We start from the raw sequence: 19,669 nt of genomic DNA, 5'->3' as shown, positions 1-19,669 counted from the left end.
CAGGGGATCTTCCCGACCCAGGGATGGAACCTGCGACTCTTGCATCTCCTGCATTGGCAAATGGATTCTTTGCCACTAGCGCTACCTGGGATTTCAACAACCTCAGATATGCAGATGCTGCCACCCTAATGGTAGAAGGCGAAGAGGAACCAAAGAGCCCCTTGAGGAAGGTGAAAGAGGAGAGTGAAAAAGCTGACTTAAAACTCAACATTTAAGATCATGGCATCCGGTTCCATCACTTCATGACAAATAGACGGGGAGAAAAAATGGAAACAGTGGTAGATTTTATTTTCTTGGGCTCCAGAATCATTGTGGACGGTGACTGCAGCCCTGAAATTAAAAGATGCTTGCTTTGGGGATGAGAGATCGTGTGTGTTTAGCACATGACATACGTAAGTGCTCCGGAAACGCTAGTTTTCCTAATATTACCGATACTGACGTGAAATTTAACACTCACAATAACCCCCTGTTGTATATGTAGACACTGAGACTCAGAAAGGTTGGGTCACTTGCCCAGGATTCAGAATCTCCTCCCCCCACGGGCCTCTCTTTCCAGCATCCGCTGGCCCTCCAACCTGGCAGGGAGCCCAGCCTGCTGTGTTGGCCACAGGAACCTTTCTTCCTCTGGAACCAGACCTCCTGCCCTGTTCCTCAGCTCCCCCTGGGCTGGCCTCCTGGGGGGCACCCAATTCCCATTTAACTTATTTAAGGCCGGGCCCCAGTGTGAGGCCCCTATTAGGGCTGATCCATTTCTCCTTGTCACTGAGGCCTGCAAGATGGATCAGCCCCATTTTTCATCCCTCGCATCTGGGGCCTTGCCAGGGCCGTGCAGTGTCATCTCGCTTGTTTAATATGTGTGAGGCCATTTGTCAAAATTCTGCCCCCACCCCCCGCCAGGGAGGAGGCCAGCTCCACGGTGAGACAGCGCCAGCCTCTGTCTCCTGGCCCAGCTGGGGTGGAATAACCCCTGGGCTTGTAGTCCAGCACGTCTGAGGAGCTCAGCCAATCTTGGGGACCAGCTTTCGAGAGCCACACCTGCCCAGGGAGGTGAAGTTTCTGGGGCTGGGTGTCCGCCAGCCTGGGTTCAGTCCTTACATCGCCGGCAGTGGTGCTGGCTGGAGCTGGGAGCTTAGCTCAGGCTGTCAGCAGGATCTGCTTCTCAGGCATGGTGGTGGGGTCCCTGGAGAGTGTCCCAAGAGCAGACGTTCGCAGAGATTCAAATGGAAGCTGCAAGTGTATTTTCTGAGCCTGCCTCAGAAATCACTCAGTGTCACTTCTGCTGTGTTCTGATGGTCACGAGCAAGGGATGGGGGCCAGAGGCAAGGAGAAAGGGCTGCACAAAGCGTGAACCCCAGGAGGTGTGGCTCGGGGCGGGGGAAGGGGCATCTTTGGCGACTGCGTGAAATAACGCCTGTGAGGCATTAGCACAGAGAAGGTGCTCAGTGCGTGTTTTGTTATGAAAGGCAAGCGCCACATCGTCCCTGAGTCTCAGCGTCTTCCTTTCTAGAGCAGGGATCATAGTACTGCGGGTCTAATGGCGTCCTTGTAAGCACCAGGTGGCACCCAGCTCTCAGAGTGCTTATACACCAGAAGTGCTCTGTAAGTGGCAGTGATTATAAATGGTGATAATGACATGGGGGCCTTTGATAATGCCATGCTGGCTTTTTGAGAGGCATGTGATCCAGATGTCCGAGAGGATGGCATCTGGGGGGCATGCAGGCTATCCCTTGCACTCTGTTCTCGCCAGTCTCCCCGGACGTGGTTCCCCGGACGTGGTTCCCAGGACTTCAGTGTTTCCTCGAGATCCAGCCCTGACTGCACCCTCTCCTTATTCCCCGACTCCCCTCCCTGAGCAGGTCCCCCCACACACACTAAGCGGAAGAATCCCATCCCTGTCCTGTGCCCCAGGCCCTCCAACTCTCCTGCCTGCTACTTTTTTCAGCTCTTTGTCTTAACTCTCTGCAGGTTGTCCTGTGGCAGCGCCAAGGCAAGCCCCTGAGGACTGGGGTCATGGGGACACAGGCAGCTGCTTGGCTTGGGGGGCGGGTGGATGAGGCCAAGGTTGGTCAGCACCTCCTTTGTACCTGGCATGGCGGGAGGCACTTTACAAACCCTGAGCTGTTCATTCTGGCCATTGACTCCCACTTAGTGGGGTTGCCATGCCCACCTGCGGGATGAGGACACATGCTCAGACAGGGCAAAGGTCCAGGTCACATAGCTTCTGTGTGCTGTGCACAGCCTCAGAAGATACCACGTTACATGCAGCCCAGGGCTGAATCCAGCCTGCAGATATTTTGTTTGACCTGCCATGGTGTTTTTTCTTTCTTAATTGCATTTATTTCTAACATGCGAATTCATAAGAATTTGACATAAAAATCCAGGTTTCTGGCTTCTCTTGACTATCGGAAGATATGTCCTTGCCTAAGCCACATTGCCTCATGGCAGCTTCAGCTGAGTAGAGGCTGCCCCTTTAGATGAATCACCAGCTCGCCACTTTACCACAGTCCCCACTGCTCCCCATCGCCTTACCCACACTTTCCTCATTCAGTCATCACCTGACTCTGCAGGAATTGGAGTGCGTGACCCTTACTTGAAATGTCAACATTTCCTGATGATGAAGGGAGAATGGAAAGCTAGGATCAGTTTCTACTTCTGTTTTGCATTTGGTCAAAGTGGAGAGAGATGGGAAAAGGGCCCCTCCTACCCCAGCACACGTAGAGGGAGACCCCAGCCCTGAGCATTGACAGAATGCTTAACAGAATGAGGGCTGGGGAACCTACCATCGTGGAGCTGTATTATAAACACAGGATGCCCAGAGAGGTTAAGCCGTTTGTCCTGGGTCACACAGCAAAGGAGTGGCAAGTTAGGCCAGGTCCCAGGAGGGCGGCGCCTCTCCGTTTGCTTCTGGGGTCCATCTGTATGTCATGTGGCCTCACTACTGTCCTCCTCTCTTCCTCTCCCCTCCTCTTCAATCTCTCTGACCCTGTGGAAACAGTAGTCTAGCCCTTTCCCTCTCTGGGGACCCCAGGCTGCCCTGCCCTCTCTACATTTCAGCAAGTTGATCCCTTGCAGTGGGAGAGGGGGTTTCTGGAAGAGCCTTGGCTACAAAGAACCACTGCATTGGGTGTTTGCTGGTGTTACTGAGAGGCTGTGTTGGTCAGCAGAAAGCTCTTACTCTTACTTATATCCCTGAAGCAGGTGACACTGGCCTTGTTTTCTGCAAGACCAAAGTGGGGAGAGAGCAGTGTGGTGCCCAGGCGTGCCCTGCTGGCATGGTGTGGACCAGCTGGGCCCCCAGAACCTGCCATCATCATCTCTTGGTCTCTTCATTCATGGGCACCAAGGGTGGCCTAAATTAGGAGCATTTGTGCCTTGTCCTGCCCCACATGGTGTCTCTGTGCCCATCTGGCCTGAAGGTAGGCAAGGACTGCCTTCCTCAGTGACCAGGTACAGTCTTTCCGCTGAGCAGGGCCTGGGGTAGATTTCAAGGTGGCATCTAAGTGTCTGAATCTGGTCCCCTAGCGTCCCTCCCATGACCCACCCCTGTAGCTCCCAGAGGACAGAGAGTTTACTGACAGCCACCCCCACTGCCCACCCCCCATCAGTGTCACAGTGGCCACTCTGTCCTTGTCTCCAAAAACCAGGTCAACCACCCACGTACCTCACTGTACCAGTCCAGCCACGTAAGCTGCAAACCCCAGCAGGCCTTCCACCCTCGAGGTTTTCAGCCTGTGCCTAGCGTGTGGGCCTGGGAGCCTTGGGGTTTGGGCAATGGGGAAGTTGAAGACTCACAGATGCAGCCCTGAGCCCCTCACCCACATCAAAACCAGAACACGGGCTTTTACGGTGCTCTAGTGGTTAAAAATCTGCCTGCCAATGCAGGGGACACAGATTCAACTCCTGGTCCGGGAAGATGGCACGTGCCATGAAGCAACTATTACCTGTGCTCCAAAACTACTGAACCCACGAGCTACAACCACTGAAGCCCGTGTGCCTAGAGCCTGTGCTCTGCAACAAGAGAAACCACCACGATGAGAAGTCCGTGCACCACCATGAACAGTAACCCTGCTCACGGCAGCTAGAGAAAGCCCATGCACAGCAATAAAGACCCAGTGCAGCCAAAAACAAATAAAATCAAAAGAAACAAAAAACCATCCTGTGGCTGTACCCTACTTGTGCCGACTTTAGGTTTTACCTTACCGGACTGTAATAAGGCACCCACATCTAGCTGGACTGGAACCAGAGTAGAGAGCTGTGGCTTTCACCCTGCTTGACTCTAATAAGCCCCATGCACCTCTGAGTGTCTATAGAGGTCACATGGGGAGCTCGGACTCCCTCCCAATAGGCAGTTACAAGGTGCCCCTCCCCATCCCTGCTGAGGTGGTATCAGAGAAGTCGTGGAGGGTCAGGCTTGTCACCACTGCTGGGGAGGGGGTGGGATGATGAAGTCATTCCTTCCCCTGTGGTATCAAGTGGAGGCAAACTGGGGAGCCATAATGAGTCACTCCTACCCTTCCTAACCAGAGTGGTAGCTGCAGAGGCTTCAGGGGGTCAGAACTAATCACCCCTGCCCAGCAGTAACCAGGAACCTTTCCGCCTTGAATGTCAGTAGTGGCCCAGTGGGAAACCTGGACTCCTACTCCTGCCTGGCAGTTACGAGGCAGTGTTCCGTCTTCCTTTGTCAGAATGGTGTCAGAGGAAGTCAGCTAAAGCAGAAGGTTTAAACAAGGTCCAGAGTCTCATAAAAAATACCCCAAATCTCAAGGTTGCCACTAAAAATCACTGACCACATGAAAGCCTGGGAAAATCTCAACCTGAAAGTAAAAATATACTCCATAGATCCCAATACTGAGATAACAGAGGTGTTACAATGATCTGAGAAAGATTCTAAAATAATCATTATTAAAATCCTTCAGCAGGCACCCTTGAAACAAATGAAAAAAAAAATAGAAAGTCTTAGGAAAGAACTAGAAGATGTAAAAAAGAAATGAGTGGAATTTTTAAAACTCAAAAACATGATAACTGAAATAAAAAACTTAGTGGGTGGGCACAGCAGTAGACTGGAGAAGACAGAGGAAAGAATCTGTGAACTTGAAGATAGAAGTTACCCAACGTGAACAACAGAGAAAACAGACTTTTGAAAAATGAACAGAGCCTCAAGGATCTCTGGGACTATAGCAGAAGATCTAACATTGAACTGCCAAAAGGGAAGAGGCAAGAGCGTGCTGAAAAAGTGCTCTGAGAAATAATGGCTGGAAAATCCCCCAATTTTGTAAAAGGTATAAACCTACAGAGTCAAACTGAGTGGATAGCCAAACAGGGTAGACTCAGGATACGTTTGTCTATGAACATCATAGATAAACTGTTTTTTTTAAAAAAACTTAAGTCAAAGAAAAAAATATTGAAAGCAGCAAGAGTGAAACAGTACCTTAACTATGCTCCAACGTGTTCGATTATTGGTGACCCCACGGACTGTGGCCTACCAGGCTCCCCTGCCCGTGGAATTTTCCAGGCAAGAATACTGGAGTGGACTGCCATTGTCTACTACAGGGGATCTTCCCAGCCCAGGAATCGAACCTGTGCCTCTTATGCCTCCTGCATTGGCATGTGGATTCTTTACCACTAGCGCCACCTGGGAAGCCCCCCTTAACTGTGTGTGCTCAGTTGCTTAAGTCGTGTCTGACTCTTTGCAATGTTATGGCCTGTAGCCCGCCAGGCTCCTCTGTCCATGGGGATTCTCCAGGCAAGAGTACTGGAGTGGTTTTCCATGTCCTTCTCCAGGGGATCTTCCCAACCCAGGAATTGAACCCACGTCTTTTTACACCCCCTGAATTGGCAGGCAAGTTCTTTACCACTAGCATCACCTGGGAAGTCCTTAACTTAGGGAAAACCAATTTAAACAGGGGGGTTTGCATCAGAAACAATGGAGCTAGAAGGAAGTGACATGATGTTTCAAGTGCTGAAAGAAAAAAAACCCATCAATTTAGAATTCCGTTTCTAGCAAAAATATCCTTTAGGAAAGGGAAGGAGGAATCAAAACATTCTCAGATGGAGGAAAACTAAGAAAAGTTGTTGGCAGACCTATCCTGAAAGAATGGCCAAAAAAAGCTCTCTAAATAGAAAAAAAAATTAAGAAGAAATCTTGGAACATTAGGAAGAAAAGAACATTTTTACTTTTCCTCTTAAGTTTTCTGTCATGCATGATGATTGAAGGAAAAATTACAGCACGGGATATGGTTCTAAATGACTCAGAGGAAATATTTAAGGCAATTATATTATTAATGGTACAAGATTAAGGGGCATAAAGGGAAAACAACATGATCATATCAATCAATGCAGAAAGTTTTTTGACAAAATTCAACATCCATTTATGACTTTTTAAAAACTTGTAGAAAGCTAGGAATAGAGAGAAACTACTTCAACTTGATAAAGAGCATCTACAAACACCTATAGCTAACATTACACTTAATGTTGAAAGACTGAGTGCTTTCTCCCCAAGACTGTAAATACCACTGTTGCTCAGCATAGTGCTAGAAGTTCTTGCTAGTGTCATGAAAAGTAAATCAAAGGCTGCTGCTGCTGCTGCTAAATCGCTTCAGTCATGTCCGACTCTGTGTGACCCCAAAGACGGCAGCCCACCAGGCTCCCCCGTCCCTAGGATTCTCCAGGCAAGAACACTGGAGTGGGTTGCCATTTCCTTCTCCAATGCATGATAGTGAAAAGTGAAAGTGAAGTTGCTCAGTTGTATCTGACTCTTAGCGCCCCTATGGACTGGAGCCCACCAGGCTCCCCCGTCCACGGGATTTTCCAGAGAGTGAAAAGGAAGAAATAACTACACCTATTTGCAGATGACATGATTGTCTATGTGGAAAGATCTAAGAAATCTATGCCTCCCCAAAATGCCTAGACCTAATAAATGAGTTCAGTTTGGTGTCAGGATACAATGTAAAAATAGAAAAAAGTTGCATTTCTGTAAGCTAGCAAAAACAGTTGGACAACAAAAGTAAAAAATGCCATACCCTGTACACTTCAAAAAGTGAGTCATAAAACATCCACAGGATTTGCATGCCCAAACCACAAAATGCTAATGAAAGAAATCAAAGAAGATATAAATAAATGGAGAGATATACTATGTTCGTGGTAAAGATGTTGATTCTCAAGTTGGTATAAAGATCTCAGCAATATTTCATGTAGGTTTAGACAAGATTATTCTAAAATTTGGTAGGAAAGGCAAAAGAACTGGGAGGGCTAAAACAATTTTGAGAGAGAAGAATAAAGTGGGAGGAATCAGTCTACCTAATGTCAAGACTTAACTATTGAGCTACAGTAACCCAGACTGTGTAGTCTTGCTGGAAGGATAGGCATACAGATCAATGGAACAAAATAAGGAACCTAGAAACAGACCCATACAAATATGGCCAACTGATTTTTTACAAAGGTATAAATCCATTCAGTGGAACAGGAAATAACTTTTTCAACAAATGGTACTGGAGCTATTTGATAGACATAGGCAAAAAAAAAAAAAAAATCAATCTTTATTCCTTACCTTATATAAAAAGTAACTCAAAATAGATCACAGTCCTCAATATAAAATGTAAAACTATAAAATTTTTAGAAAAAAATATGAGAAAAATCTTTGGGATTTAGACCTGGCAAAGAGTTTTTAGACTTGACATCAAAAGCATCAAAGGAAAAAATTGATAAAATGGATTTCATCAAAATTAAACACTTTTCCTCTGTGAAAAAATCTTGTTAAGAGGTTGAGAAGATAAGCTACAGACTGAAAGAAACTTTTGGAAACCAGATATTTGACAAAGAACCAGTATCTAGGATATAGAAAAACACTCAAAACTCAACAGTAAATAACAACAACAAAACAATCCAATTAGAAAGTGGGCAAAAAAAAAAAAGTGAGCAGCCATTTTACCAAAGAGGACACACAGATGGCAAATAAGCAAATGAAAAGATGTTCACCACCATTAGCCATTAGGGAAATGCAAATGAAAGCCACAATGAGATATTTCTACATGTCTCTCAGAATAGCTTAACATTAATAAATAGTGACAACACCAAAAGCTGGTGAGGGTGTGGAACAGCTCATACATTACTCTAGGGATTCTGTTCAGCAATATAATACTCACAACTTGGATGAATCTCCAGAGAATTATGCTGAGCAAAAAAAGGCAATCCCAAACACACATATTTTATGGTTCCATGAATATAACATTCCTGATGAGTGGTTGCTGGAGGCTGGGAAGCACGTGGGTGTGTCTGTAAAAATGGCAACAGGAGGGATCACTGTGGTGATGCAGGAAAACTTTTTGTATCTTGATTGTATCAATTTCAGTATCCTGCCTGATACTATATTTGTAAGGTATTACAGATGGACAGGGAGGCCTGGCATGCTGCAATTCATGGGGTCGCAAAGAGTCGGACACTACTGAGCGACTGAACTGCACTGAACTGAACCATGGGTGGCTCAGATGGTAAAGAATCTGCCTGCAATGCAGGAGATGCAGGTTTGATCCCTGGGTTGGGAAGATTCCCCTGGAGGAGGAGATGATAACCCACTCCTGGAGAATCCCGTGGTCAGAGGAGCCTGGAGGCTACAGGCCATGGAGCCACAAAGAGTTGGACATGACTGAGCAACTAACACTTTCACTTTTTCAGTTTTGCCATTGGGGGAAACACGGTAGAGTGCACAAGGCTCTCTCTGAATTATTTCTTACAATTGCATGTGAATTTATGATGATCTTAAAATAAAACATTTAATTAAAAAACAAAGAATAAAAAATAATAGATAAAAAGACACAAGAGAAGTACAGGGTGTTTTGAGGACTGGTGAAATTAAATAGGCATTATGTGGTAGAATCGGGCTTCACTGATGGCTCAGTGGTAAAGAATCGCCTGCCAATGCAGGGGGCTCGGATTTGATCCCTGGGTTGGGAAGACTCCCTGGAGAAGGAAATGGCAACCCACTCCAGTATTCTTGCCTGAGAAATTCCATGGACAGAGGAATTGGGCAGACTATAGTCCATGGGGTCGCAAAAGAGCCTGACATGACTTAGTGACTAAATGTGATATTAATAGAATTCAATGCTGCACCTTGGTCAGGTCATCACAGTTGAGAGTTAGACCTGTTCAGTTAAGATCCCTGGCTATAAAGACTAGAAAGTCACTTCAAAAGGAACTTATGCAAAAGAATGGAATTTATAGAAAGTAATTGTATAAGAACTTTTGTTGCCAATGACAGAAACCCAATTCAAACTGGCTTGAGGGGGAAAAAAAATCCAAAAAAGGAATCTGGGCTCCTACAATATAATTGCAAGTCCAGGAATAATGGCTTCGAAGATCTAGCTCCTTTTTGTGGCTCTGCTTCCTTCTGAGTCAGCTTCATCCTTAGCCTGCGGGGTGGGGCTTTATGGGCTCCAGCAGCTCCTGACTGAAATCTCACCAGCATGGTACCCCAGGAAAAAAGATGAACCCTGTTTTCCAACAGCATAAGCAGAAGTCCTGGGGTCGAGTCTCAATAGGCTGATTTGAGTGTTCCAGGCTTGTCCCTGAATTACTGTGGCCAGAGGGAAATGACACTCATTGGCCAGGCCTGGGTCATGCAGGCACCCCTGAAAGTTGGGGGTGAGGCCAGCCCCACACACATTACATCACCAAAGAGGAGGGGAGTCATGGTCCCTTTACAGAATGGGTGCTAGTCAGGCCAAACCAACAGACGTATACTCATGGAATCCCAGAAACAGCCTGCTTCTTCATTCTCCATCCTCAAGCTTGGGTGTCCATCACTCTAGTTCAAACAGACATCCCAGATTAGGCTGGAGCCTTCAGATTCATTGCTCAGAAGAGAGAGTATCTGGTTGGACCAATGTCGGCCAGATGTTCAGCTCTGCTTCAGTCATCTAAGAACAGTAGGGTGCGGTCACTTACTGGGTCCTTTGATGGACAGGGTAGGTCTTAAAAGGGCCAGACGGATACTCCAAAGCTGCCTATTATAGATGCACAGAGTTTCCGGAGGATCTAAATTAGTTCCTGATGAAAGCATAGGGCAATTTACTAAAGCAGGGCTCCCCAGCTTCCCGGATCTAATGCTTGATGATCTGAGGTAGAGCTGATGTAATAATACAAATAAAGTGTACAGTAAATGTAATGTTCTTGAATCATCCCCAAACCATTCCTCCCACCCTCAGCTGGTGGAAAAATTGTCTTCCATGAAACTGGTCCCTGGTGCCCAAAAGATTGGGGACCGCTGTTAACTAAACAGTTTGGCGATAAGGAGCACATGATGACTTGGGGGGTGGTGGTGGTGGTCCCTGAGAAAAAGGCTGAATCCTCAGGTTCCACCTTGTTTTCCTTCTGGGCATTCCGAGGCTGACAAGGAGAAGTGGGTGTGGGAGGTGGACTGCACTGACCTTGAGGAAGGCAGGGGTGGTCATGTTGAGACACCCAGTGGGTGGCAGGCAAAAGAGGAGGCTGGAGGCCCTGAGACAGTGCAGGCTTGGAAGCAATAAAACTGAACCCTTGATGTGGTGGAAATCAGTTATTAGGGAAGAGACTGGGAACTAGGGACTGGAGGCCACACCAGGTGTGCCTGGAGCAAGGAGGGTACCCCCTCCTTGTTCTGTATGTTACTGCATGGTCTTGATCAGAGGAATCAGGCAGGAAGCCATGTCGAGAATGGGCAGGGGGGCAGAGAAGACCAGCACCCTCACCAGCTGACTCTCCTAGCTCCACACCCCGCTGCCTTTCTTTCCAGATGTGGATAGGACAGGTTCTCTGGCTTTGGTTGGCTCGACATCCACATCCGATGAACGCAGCCAAGAATCCCCGGCTGTGCACAGAGGGAAGTGTGAGCCAAGAGCCTTAATCTAACAGAGAAATAACTTGGAAACCAAGACAGCTAGAATGGGTAGTCAGGATGTTGATAATAGTGATGAAAGTGATGGGGGCAACCCTTTCTTGAGGGCCTACTATTTCCAGACCCTGTTCTAAGACACTTTGAATGGATCCTCTCCTTGAATCCTTGCAACAACCCTGTGACGTGGTACTCTATAGGGCACCACTGTGTGGAATGCTTCCTACTGCCCCTTGTCTCCATACCTTAGCACACGCTCTTCTGTCTTCCTGGAATGCTGTTTCCCCAGCAAACTCTCACTCATCTACCAAGACCCAGTGCAAGCGTGGTTGTGTTCTGGTCACTTTCCCTGATGCCAACCTGTGGATGGAATGACTCTTGCCTCCCAGTAATGAACTCTGTCATGTCTGTATCACAATATCCAGACAGTGCTGCCTCCCAAGCCAGACCGGGAGCGGGGACCAAGGCTTACTTCTCTCTGCGGCAGCCCCTGCTCAGATCTGGCTGTCTGGTGGGTGTGGTTCTCTGTCCCCTGCCCACCCTGACTGTGGCATCTCTCTCCTCGTCTCTTGGCAGCCTGGCGTGGGGCTCCTTTACCTGCTGCATGGCAGCCTCTGTCACCACGCTCAACTCCTACACCAAGACGGTCATTGAGTTCCGGCACAAGCGCAAGGTCTTTGAGCAGGGCTACCGGGAGGAGCCGACCTTCATAGACCCTGAGGCCGTCAAGTACTTCCGGGAGAGGTCAGTGCAACATGGCGTCACCTCTGGCCACCACCGGGAATCGGAAGCCCAAGACCCAGCCTCAGTGGCCACAGGGCTCCACTTGAAAAACTAGAGCGGTTGGACAGAAGTGTACCAAAGGGTCATGGGGTGGAAGGGGCAGGCCGGGGGAGGCAGAGTTTGGACTCCACTGTGTTGAAATTTCTGGGGTATTTTAATATTTTATGGGGCATGAGGTTGCCTTGGTCTGATGTGATCAGAGCTTGAGAAGCTAAGAAGGGAATCAAGTTTGAGTGTTTGCCCTGGCTTCCTGATTTTTGGAACCAAGGTAGGGTCACAGAGATGCTGAACTAAAGTTTCCTTCTTGGGCTCTGTCATAGCACTGAGTGAAAAAAGACTCAGCATGAGATTGGTGATGACTGCCAGAGGAGAAGGGCTCCTCAAAGTCAGGGACCACATCTGATCACCGTGTCCTTATAGACCAGCTGGGAAGAGAGTAGGTGACAGTGAATGGTGGGTGGATGTATGGCTGGATGGATGATTGGGTGGATGGATGATGGAAGGATATACAGATGTATGTGTGTATGTATGGATGGGTGGATGGAAATATAGATGGATGGATGCATGGATGCTGGATGGTTGGATGGATGATGGATGAATGGATGCTAGATGGATGGATGATGGATGGTTGACGGATGAGTGGAAGGACAGGCAAGTTGTTATCACATTTCCTGGGACCACCTCCTTAATAAACTACCTGTACCCCAGTCTGCTTTGGGGGTGCTGATTGGACATGCACTAATGACTTTCAGTGGCAGGGAACAGGATTTCTCAGGACCGATGACAGGGTCTGAGGAGGAAAAGAAGGAGGGAGACTGTGAAGCTGGGCACCACTGAGAAGTTAGACTCCCCGTGGGGCACATGGAAGGGTTTCAAAGCCAAGAAGTCTCAGGGTGGGGGCCCCACAGGGACCACGCTCTGACTGCTACAGACCCCTTCATCTCTCCTTTGCCACCTGAGCCTCCTTTCTGTCTCTGAACACGGCAAGTCCATCCCCACCTCAGGGCCTTGGCACCTGCTGTGCCCTGCCTGGACTCCTCACTGGCTGGCTCGCCAAGGTCTCAGCTCAGATGTTACCTGCTCAGCGTGGCCTTCCTTAATCACTTAGTCTAAACTGCACACACACCCCCACACCCCCACACACCCTGTCCTATCCCTCTTTATCCCATTGCTGTTTTTTCATAGCACCTACATAACCTGACATCATCCTATTTGTTTATCGGGAAGATCCCCTGGAGAAGGGAATGGCGACCCACTCCAGTATTCTTGCCTGGAGAATTCCGTGGACAGGGGAGCCTGGTGGGGCTACAGTTCACGGAGTTGCAAAGAGTCGGACACAACTGAGTGACTCACACATACCCATCGGTTTAATAGTTTGTAGACCGTGAGGTCTGGAGGGTTCTGCTATCTTCTTTCCCACTATATTCTGAGCACCAAGTACTGGACTGGGTACCTAATAGGTGCTCATTTAACATCTGGGGGTTAGTTTGACGTGTGTGTGTGTAATTGACTGACTTCTTTTTGGAGACCTCAGCCTGCCTGCCTCAGCCTGGTACTCTTTCAGCCCAAGCCCCACCATCATCGGGCAGATACAGCATCTTGTTCCTATATCAAAGTCCCAGGTCACGTGTCCAGGTCCAGGCCAATCGATTGTGCCCAGGGAGCTCAGGACAGGTTGGCACACAGGCCCGCCTTACCCATGGCTATGTAGACAGTGTGTCTACTAGGAAGGTGATGATGACTGGCAGAGCACAGGACTCATAGTAGACACTCAGGAAATGTTTACAGCAGCCACATAAGCAGCCTGGTGTTGAAAGTGGCCCCATTATCACCGCCTCTGCTGTCACCTCGGCTATGGGAGAGCCCGGGGCATCCGTAGACGCCCTCGTTTTGCTGAGGTGGAAGACAGGACCTCTATGCACCTCATGAACAAGAAGCTGCCTTTTGCCGGTCCCTCATAGCTTAGGCCCAAACGACATGGGAGAAGATAAATGCTTCCCAGCATATGTGCGGAATATCACTTTACACGTTCATAACTTGAACATTATGCAGAGGTTCATCAAATTTTATTTTCCTTCCTCTCCAAGGAGAACATTTCAGCTTAGCTGGGCTGTTCACTTTTTTTTTTTTTTTTGGTGCCTTCCCTACAAAGAGCTCAGAGCACATAGGCAGATGTCTGCTCAGATCTGCAAGGGGCCCAGCTGCAGGGCTGAACTCCTGCAGGGGCCAGAGTCCTTGAGACCAAAGCCAGGGACACGAGAGAAGAGATCCTTGACCCCACCTGCCCATGTTTCTTGATCCCTGGGCTACAAGGGATGGATGTGGGAAGAACAGGGGTTTGGAAGTCCCCTGACTTGAATTTTCCAGTTCTGTTGCCTGACTGCTGTGTGACTTGGGGCAAGTCACTGAGCCTTTCTGGGCTGGTTTCCTCTCAACCACAGTAGGAGAGAGCCCAGAGCTCTCAGCATCTCGGGAAGCTTCAAATTGGATGGCCCAGGAAAGGTGGCTAGCACAGTGTGTGGCTCAGGCGGGCATTTCATATGTGGATTCCTGTCCCTTCTGCTACTGATACAAAGTATAAAACTCGGCAATGACGAGCTTAGGACAGAGCGATAGACACTGGGCATCTAATAATCATGTTAATAACCACAGCAAACGGGTGGGTGAGGTGTCAGGCGGGCTGTGAATACAGAAGGGTTTGGGGTCAGGGATGTCTGGGAGAGGGTGCAGGTTTTTTCAGATGATGTCCCCACCCCCCGCCCCTGCCATTTCTGCCATCGGGAGGGGAGCCCCTGACTGAGGACAAGATGGGACCCTGTGGGGATTGGGGCAGGAGGGCCTGGATTGCTGCCCCCCACCACCATCACACCCCACCCTTGTCCTGTCGGATTTTTCTTTGCAGGAGCAGAGGTGTGATTGGGCAGATTCTAAACTGTTTTTCAGAGTTTCATAATGTAGTGGTGTGTGGAAGAAAGGTATGTGTGTGTGTGCACACGTGTGTATAGGGGCCAGTGTGTCCCCATGTGTTGGGATTGTCAGGGAGGCTGAACCTGCACGCCCTGACTCTGAGCAGCCTATGCCAACTCTGAGAAACATCTGGGATTAAACCCTCCCAGCCTCACCCTGCCTGTTGTCCCCAAGGAGGGTGCCTTAATGGGGCCTCCCAGGGGAGGGGCGGAAGCTGCAGGATGAAAAGTTAAATATTTGCAGATCGGGGCTTTCCTGGATGCTTGATGTTCAGATCGGGTTTAACAACATGGGAAGGAAATGAGACCCTGTTGGATTGGACTCCAGAGGGAATTCAACTGAGCAAACATCCCACCTTCCTTGGGGAAGCTGTAGTGGGTGGGTTCAGTTCAGTCAGTTCAGTTCAGTCGCTCAGTCGTGTTTGACTCTTTGCGACCCCATGCACTGCGGTACGCCAGGCTTCCCTGTCCAGCACCAACTCCCGGAGCTTACTCACACTCATGTCCATTGAGTCGGTGATGCCATCCAACCATCTCATCCTCTGTCATCCCCTTCTCCTCCCGCCTTCAATCTTTCCCAGCATCAGGGTTTTTTCAAATGAGTCAGTTTTTCTCATCGGGTGGCCAAAATATTGGAGCTTCAGTTTCAGCATCAGTCCTTCCGATGAATATTCAGGACTGATTTCCTTTAGGATGGACTGGTTGGATTTCCTTGCAGTCCAAGGGACTCGAGAGTGGATGGATGGGAGCAAGCAGAAGCCTGGGGCTTCAGGGAAGGCAGCTTTTCCCTCCCTGTGCCCACACTGCCCCACCCCAGGATCAGATCTCCCAGTCATTCCCTTGCCCCCTGCTCCGAGGCACAAGGCACCCATCCCAGTCTCTGAACTTCCAAGTTCCTTCATTTACTGGCCTCCTCCTCCCGCGCATGTGCAAACCGCAGGAGCAGGGTGCTTTCTTGGCTCTCGCTCTGTCCCTGACACCTGGAACCATGGGGGCTCAACAAGTTATTAACTCTCTGGTATAATTATATTGTTAATTATAGTGATGCTGTTCCCCCTCCCCGCCCACCACCCGCCCCCCACATCCCTGTTCGAGGGCCTTGCCAGTACACTCCAACTCAGCCCTGTGGAAGACACGAGGAAATAAATCCAGGCTGGAATAAACCCTGCAATTTATTAGCTGAGGGTCCCCAGGTGAATCACTTCACCTCGGAGACCTCCAGCCTCTTCCGTCACCTGCCCGGCCACCTGGGTCTGGTCTGCAGAGCTTAGCAAAACACCCTGCGTGCCACGATGGGGTTTCCTGGAGGTGACTCCAGGTGGGGAGCTTGGTATCACCCTGGGGGAGGCAGAGGTTAGAAAAGCCTTCACAGGTGAGGTCTCAAACCAAGTTTCTGTTTATTTTTATTACTTCTTATTATTTAGTCTACTCGTGGGATCTTAGTTTCCCGACCAGGGGCTGAACCCAAGCCACCTGCATTGGAAGCACAGAGTCCCAACCACTGGATCAGCAGGGAAGAAGTGCCAAGCCAAGTGTTTAAAGGCATGGCCAGCACTCCTGGCTAGGCGGGTGGGGGGTGGAGGGGCATGCTCCCAGGCAGAGGCAATAGTAACGAACAAAGGTGTTTAGGAAAATGTGAGCAGTTTGGTGTGATTTGAGAGTGGGGAGCTGGTAGGAGTCGGGCCTGGGTGACTCATCTCTCTCACCCTCCTACAGTGTTTGGGGTGGGGCGCTGGCACAGAAGGTGGCATGGGGACCCTCCCCAGACCTCCTTCTTGGGTGCCAGGCCTCATGGGGCTCCCTGTTCCTACCTGGGGAAGCAGGGGGAATAAATCGTTTTTCACAGCAGAGGGCCAACCCCTCTTTACCCATCCCCAGGACCGGTGCAGAAAGGGCCACAAAGACCCCATTCCTCGCTGGCTCTGCTCTGGTTCCTGTACACAGGGAAACTTTTTGAAGGGCTGGTCTCCACCTCTTTACCTCCCACTCATAGCTCGACCCATTGCGAGTTGCTCCCCACCCCCGTCTCTGCAGAAAGAGCTTCCAGCTGCCCGGAGAATGGGTATACCCCCTTCCTCCTGCCCACCCTCTCCGGGCTCCCACCAGCCACTCTTCCAGGCGCTGGGTGCCCTCTCCCACCCCTCCGCCTTGTTCCGTTAGATGGTGATGCTCCCAAGGTCAGTTCCAGGCCCTCTTTTGACATTGGCCTTTGTGGTCATGCATGCACCAGGACTTATGAGTTCCTGGGCCCCTGCAGACCCCCGGCCCCATATCCAGCTGCCTCTTTGGTGTTTCCACTCTGGATTCCCAAAGGCATCAAGAATCAACATGGGACTTCCCTGGCCAGTGGTTAAGACACTCCCAATGCAGGGCGCGTGGGTTCAATCCCTGGTTGGGGAACTAAGATCCCACGTGCCTCATGGCATTGCCAAAAAATGATAAACATGGCCAGGACCCATTTAAGATGGTCTCCCCCAAACTGGGTCCTGTTTCACGTCCCTCTCCTTTACTTCTCTATGTCCTGCCTGAGTAAGCAGACATGTGCACATCTTACTCTTCATATCCAGACACCCCATATCCAGTGCTTTCCCCCTGTGGGTGGGCCACTTCTCTCCATCTCCACTCCTGCCATCCTCATCCAGGGCGGCAGCTCTCACCTACTGGAGGGCGCTTTGCCCCTGGTATCTGTATTCCCCCAGCAACCAAAGTCTCTTCTCTGCTGATGCGATCAGGGTGCCCCCACCCTCATCTGTCTGCTGGAACACCCCAGTGCCTCCCCACAGCCCCAGGACAAAGGCCCAGCTCCTTGTGGTAACTTACAAGCCTCGCCATGGATCGGCCCCCACCCCTCCCTGCTTAAGCCTCCCCTCCTCTGGAAGTTCCCCAGACAGGTCATCCTTCTGCTTCTGTTGTAGCCTCAGGACAGCTGTCCTCTTCACATGGGGTGCCCCTCTTCTTTGCCTTGTCAATTCTGGGCCTGCAGATCTTACTTCAAGTATCGACCTTTAAAAAAATTTTTTTTTATCTTTTTGCCATGCTAAAAGTGGTATTTTAGTTTCCTGACCAGGGATTGAACCCACATCCCCTTCATTGGAAGTACAGAATCCTAACCACTGGACTTCCAGGGAAGTCCCTTAAGCATCGATTCTGAACTGGATGGAATCCCCCATCTTTCAGCACCGGCCACGTGTGCACAGGGCAGGGATGCAGGTCCACTTCCTTTTAAATTCCTGAGTACGGTTTGGATGGAGAGGGTGACAGAGAGCAGAAGGGCAGGAGCCTTTGGGGCAGGTCACTAGCCAGTCTGTTCGCCAAGGTGACCTTCGCCCTCTGGGAGCTGCCTCTGGATTTGCTTGCCCATCCTTTCCCCCCACTGCTGCCGCCATGCTGAACGGCACCCCGCTCAGGTGTGCCCACCTCTGTGACTGCTCACCTGGTCTCTCTCGTTGTCCCCAAGGCTGGGCTGAGGAAGGGATTTTGGAGATAAATCAGGTCTAGAGGTTTCCACGTTGTCGGGGGCCCTTGAAGCTCTTGAAGGCGGGGCTGGGGGTGTGGGGTGGGGGCTCCATTAATGCTAGTGGTTGTTTTTCTGAGTAATAATTTGTAGCCCATGCAGTTCCGAAAATAATCTCAAGGTGCTAATATCTTGAGGTCTCTTTTTAAAACCCAATTTCAGAGAAATGGGAGGTAAAACTGTCAACTGCACACAAAGATCAGGGGAGGGTGCTGGCACTGTGGATATTTATCTTCCCTGTATTTTCCAAATGTTCTGTATCATGAGCTTGCTTACAAAATGGCAAGAGAAAAAGAAAAAACCGGAGAGAGGCTCTTTTAAAAAAAAAATCCATTTATTTCCCCCTGTCTTGGAATGGCACTTCTGATGGGATGTTATAGAATATTAATCTCCTATGCATGGTCATTTATTTGCCAAATTTTCTCTTAATTTTATCCCTCATCCCATCATCAGTGCATCATTTAAAAATCATTGTGTTCTTTGTCCCCTGCGACTGTTTCTTAGCCATTTAGCCTCTGAGACGTGTCCAATCACAGCTCCCTCTTCCCCGTCTTTTTCCACTCTCGCTGCTTGAATATTACTTCTCAGTAGTGCCTCACACCTTATTTGTCTTTATTGGGGTCTTTTGATGCCACTGTTTAGTCTCAAGAGGAATGAGACACCCAGAAATTGGAGATGGCGCTGTGGGAATTTCTGGGCTCTCCCGAGATTCACCTGATAACCAACCCTTTGTGAAAGGAAAGTGAAAGGCACAGAGTGGTCCTTGAGATAGGAACAGCCTCACAGGACAGCTGCTTCCTGACCTACACGTTCTCTCCAAGTGTCAGCCCAGTGGAGAGAAACGCGAGGCGGGGAGGCTCCGGGCGCGCTCCTGCCCGACGGTCACTACTGCCAGTTCTTTAGGTGATTCTCATCTGCAGCTGGCACTCTGGGGAGGGCACGGGAGATCTGCACCCAGACAACAGCCTGGGACGAGGAAGGCGATTGGGCTGACGCTTCCAGGAGGCTCACAGGTGCCCAGAGCCCATGGTCTAATGCCCGATTCCTCAGATGAGATCTGGGGCCAACAGCATCATCCCCGCCTGAGAACCTGTTAGAGTTCAGACTCTCAGGCCCCAACCCCAGACCTATGGAACCAGAATCTGCATTTTAAAAAGCTCCTCGAGTGATCTGTGGTTACTGGCACATTTGGGGAACGTTGGGCTGGAGGACAGAGTGGATGCAACCCCGGTTATAGGTCGGAAGAGGCCTGTGGATAAAGAAGGGGTCTGTACCTCTGTGCTGCTCAAAGTATGGTCCCCAGACCAGGGCCCATTTGCAAACACATCCATGATAAAACGAGAGAAACTGAGACACGTGTTTGGGAACTTTCACGGTGAGTTGACATCACTGGTACACCCAAGCTTGCCTTTTGTGAGTGTGTGTGTGTTCATTTCATTCTCCAGCAATTCATTTTTATTGTATTTTTATTAAAAATTTAGTCCAAGGTAGGTTGAAAATTAAAGGGGGTGTGTGTAAAACCTAGCCCTTTATCAGATGATT

At 49.5% G+C, this 19,669-nt stretch overlaps 1 protein-coding gene across 2 annotated transcripts in view; it reads left to right on the top strand.

The window, feature by feature from the left end:
• GSG1L (GSG1 like) overlaps window positions 1-19,669 on the top strand; it is a 252,755-nt gene that overhangs the window by 212,471 nt on the left and 20,615 nt on the right. Inside the window, exon 5 of one of the 2 annotated variants that reach the window (XM_070779243.1) lies at window positions 11,441-11,608. The exons of the other annotated variant lie outside the window; for it this stretch is intronic. Within the exon in view, the coding sequence (XP_070635344.1) occupies window positions 11,441-11,608 (168 nt within the window). The remainder of the gene's footprint in view (window positions 1-11,440; window positions 11,609-19,669) is intronic. 2 annotated transcript variants of the gene reach the window in all.

Source organism: Bos indicus, chromosome 25 (assembly GCF_029378745.1).
Source record: "Bos indicus isolate NIAB-ARS_2022 breed Sahiwal x Tharparkar chromosome 25, NIAB-ARS_B.indTharparkar_mat_pri_1.0, whole genome shotgun sequence".
NCBI classification, from domain to species: Eukaryota; Metazoa; Chordata; class Mammalia; order Artiodactyla; family Bovidae; genus Bos; species Bos indicus.
Note: the sequence above shows the minus strand (reverse complement) of the source record. Positions and strands in the feature narration are given on the sequence as shown.